Source organism: Anneissia japonica, unplaced genomic scaffold, assembly GCF_011630105.1.
Source record: "Anneissia japonica isolate Jap-2015-1 unplaced genomic scaffold, ASM1163010v1 scaffold13111_len11767_cov97, whole genome shotgun sequence".
NCBI classification, from domain to species: domain Eukaryota; kingdom Metazoa; phylum Echinodermata; class Crinoidea; order Comatulida; family Comatulidae; genus Anneissia; species Anneissia japonica.
The window spans coordinates 8584-10650 of NW_022706131.1; the positions used below are offsets into that span (position 1 = coordinate 8584).

The following is a 2067-nucleotide window of genomic DNA, read 5'->3' on the forward strand; positions in this document are numbered from 1 at the left end:
TGTGGATGCATCTGATCTGAACTTCAGCATTTTGTTTCAGCTTTTTGCAGAATTTGTGAGACTCACTGGCCGTAATGCAAAAGATGAGATAAACTGTAGGACAGATACATATCTTTTGCCCCTATCACGACTGCCTAGGCCGAGAGGGAAATTTGAGAAGCAGCAACCACAAAGTATTACTGAAATGAAGGAAAAAATGCTGGAGGTTGACAATGACGATGATCGAAAATGTAAGCACACATGCAGTAATATTTTTTTTTTTAAATTTTATTTTGAGTGCTCTTCTCTCCACAGATATTTAAAAAAAAATATGATAGGCCTGTTTAAACTTATGAATCCACTTGAATGCTTACAATTTACATATTGTACAAGGACCAAACAATAATTTGAGACATTGTAGTTTGATAAATTTGTGACCACTGGATTACCAGAAGCTTATACTACAGGCAATTCCATTAATGTTGGGGCTTTACTAAAAGATCACTGTTATTATTGTATCTGTTTTTCTAATTACATTTTTTGTTCACATTTGTAACTTTTTCATGGCAGATGCTGCTCACTGTTTGGGGATTTTGAGTCTTCCATTTCAACTAAACGAAGATATCAAGCTTCTAATTCACGAAGAACCGGGAACAGCTTCTAGGAAGACATTCCATGTGATTGTGTTCACTGGTCCGCTCATTGACTGTAAGCAATTTTCTGTATCGGCAGAAGAAGAGATGCTAGGGGAGGTATCTTCTTTTATTGAAGCTGTTGCCCTACTGATAACCTGTTATTTTGTGTTTAACATTGCCTATCCTCCAAAAATTGGAGTGACTATGACCTTCATCCAAAAGGTATTGGTGGGTCACGACGATCAATTAAAGTCGACCCCGAAGTTGTTGTCCCTTTTGGGACGAATAACCAAACATTAAAAAAAATCCATCTGCTGTAAAATAATATTTAATTGAAGAGTTATACTTTAATAAATTAATTATTAACCACCGGCATACTTCCCTGCATCTCGGTGATAATTTATGGAGTGTGCTTTACAAATTTCGCTGTAAATCTAGGCAGCAGTGATAGTGGCTCCAGTCTACTTATCTAAAATTGTGCTTTTGATACCGGTCCAAATAACTAGCAAATTTTGTTTTAATGTAAATTTAATAATGACATAATTAGTAGTCTGCTTGTCAAATTTACTTGGGTCTAGGCAGCTGTAATTAGCAATAGATATGTAGGTGACCCACTGTTGTATCGAATACTTGCAAAAAAATTTTATTTGGGTGAGAATCCAAGTAACTAGCCTGTTGCCAAAACCACTAAACTACGGAGCTTGTGTTTGTGTTATACTTACAAATGCTATTTCTATGTGATTTTGAATTGGGAAAATATCATAGCAGTTATATTTTGCACTACCATTCATTTGATCCATATTGCTGAATAAGTTTGTTATGCTGTGTTGCGTGGAACTAATATTACTGGAGTTTGTACTTAAACATTTGTGTTTGGACTATTCTACATAGAGGTTTTATAGAATACCATCAATAATGCATACTGCAATGTATGTATGTATTACCACTTTTCCAAATGGTTATAGCGCACTCAGCTATTTGATGTTAATAAAAGTAATAAACTGTTGAAATACTCTAATCTTTGTGTGTTTTTTTAGATGAAAATGGGTATTCGATCAGGGATCACTTTTGCCACCGTGAAGTTGGTTACATTCTTCATCTGCAGACATGCTAGACATAATATTTTCACACATATTCTACATAACAAAACTTACTGCATTTTTAAAATATACATATGGAAAACTTTGTCGCATCTGAGTTGCCACGCCCACGCACACGCCGTTAAGCACAGGAACAGAGCCTAGAATTTTGCACACAATGGGATAAATTTGGCCACAGTTGTCCAGTGTAGTAACTTTTCCTATGGGTTCGCACGGTATTTGAAAGTAAATTTTATCTACTTTCATTAATGATTAAAGTGGTTCTCAGATAGAATTACTTTGATTCTGTGATTGAATCATAATGGTTCTATGATAGTCAATTTGATTCTGTTACAGAATCACATTGATTCTAT

General features: G+C 34.9%; 1 protein-coding gene across 1 annotated transcript in view; it reads left to right on the forward strand.

Moving 5' to 3' along the window:
- Nucleotides 1-1632, forward strand: part of LOC117106063 — a 2469-nt gene extending 837 nt beyond the window's left edge. Inside the window, exons 2-3 of the mRNA XM_033247400.1 lie at nt 41-230; nt 550-1632. Coding sequence (XP_033103291.1) covers nt 185-230; nt 550-914 — 411 coding nt within the window. The 5' untranslated portion in view covers nt 41-184 and the 3' untranslated portion in view covers nt 915-1632. The remainder of the gene's footprint in view (nt 1-40; nt 231-549) is intronic.
- Nucleotides 1633-2067: the final 435 nt, after the last annotated feature.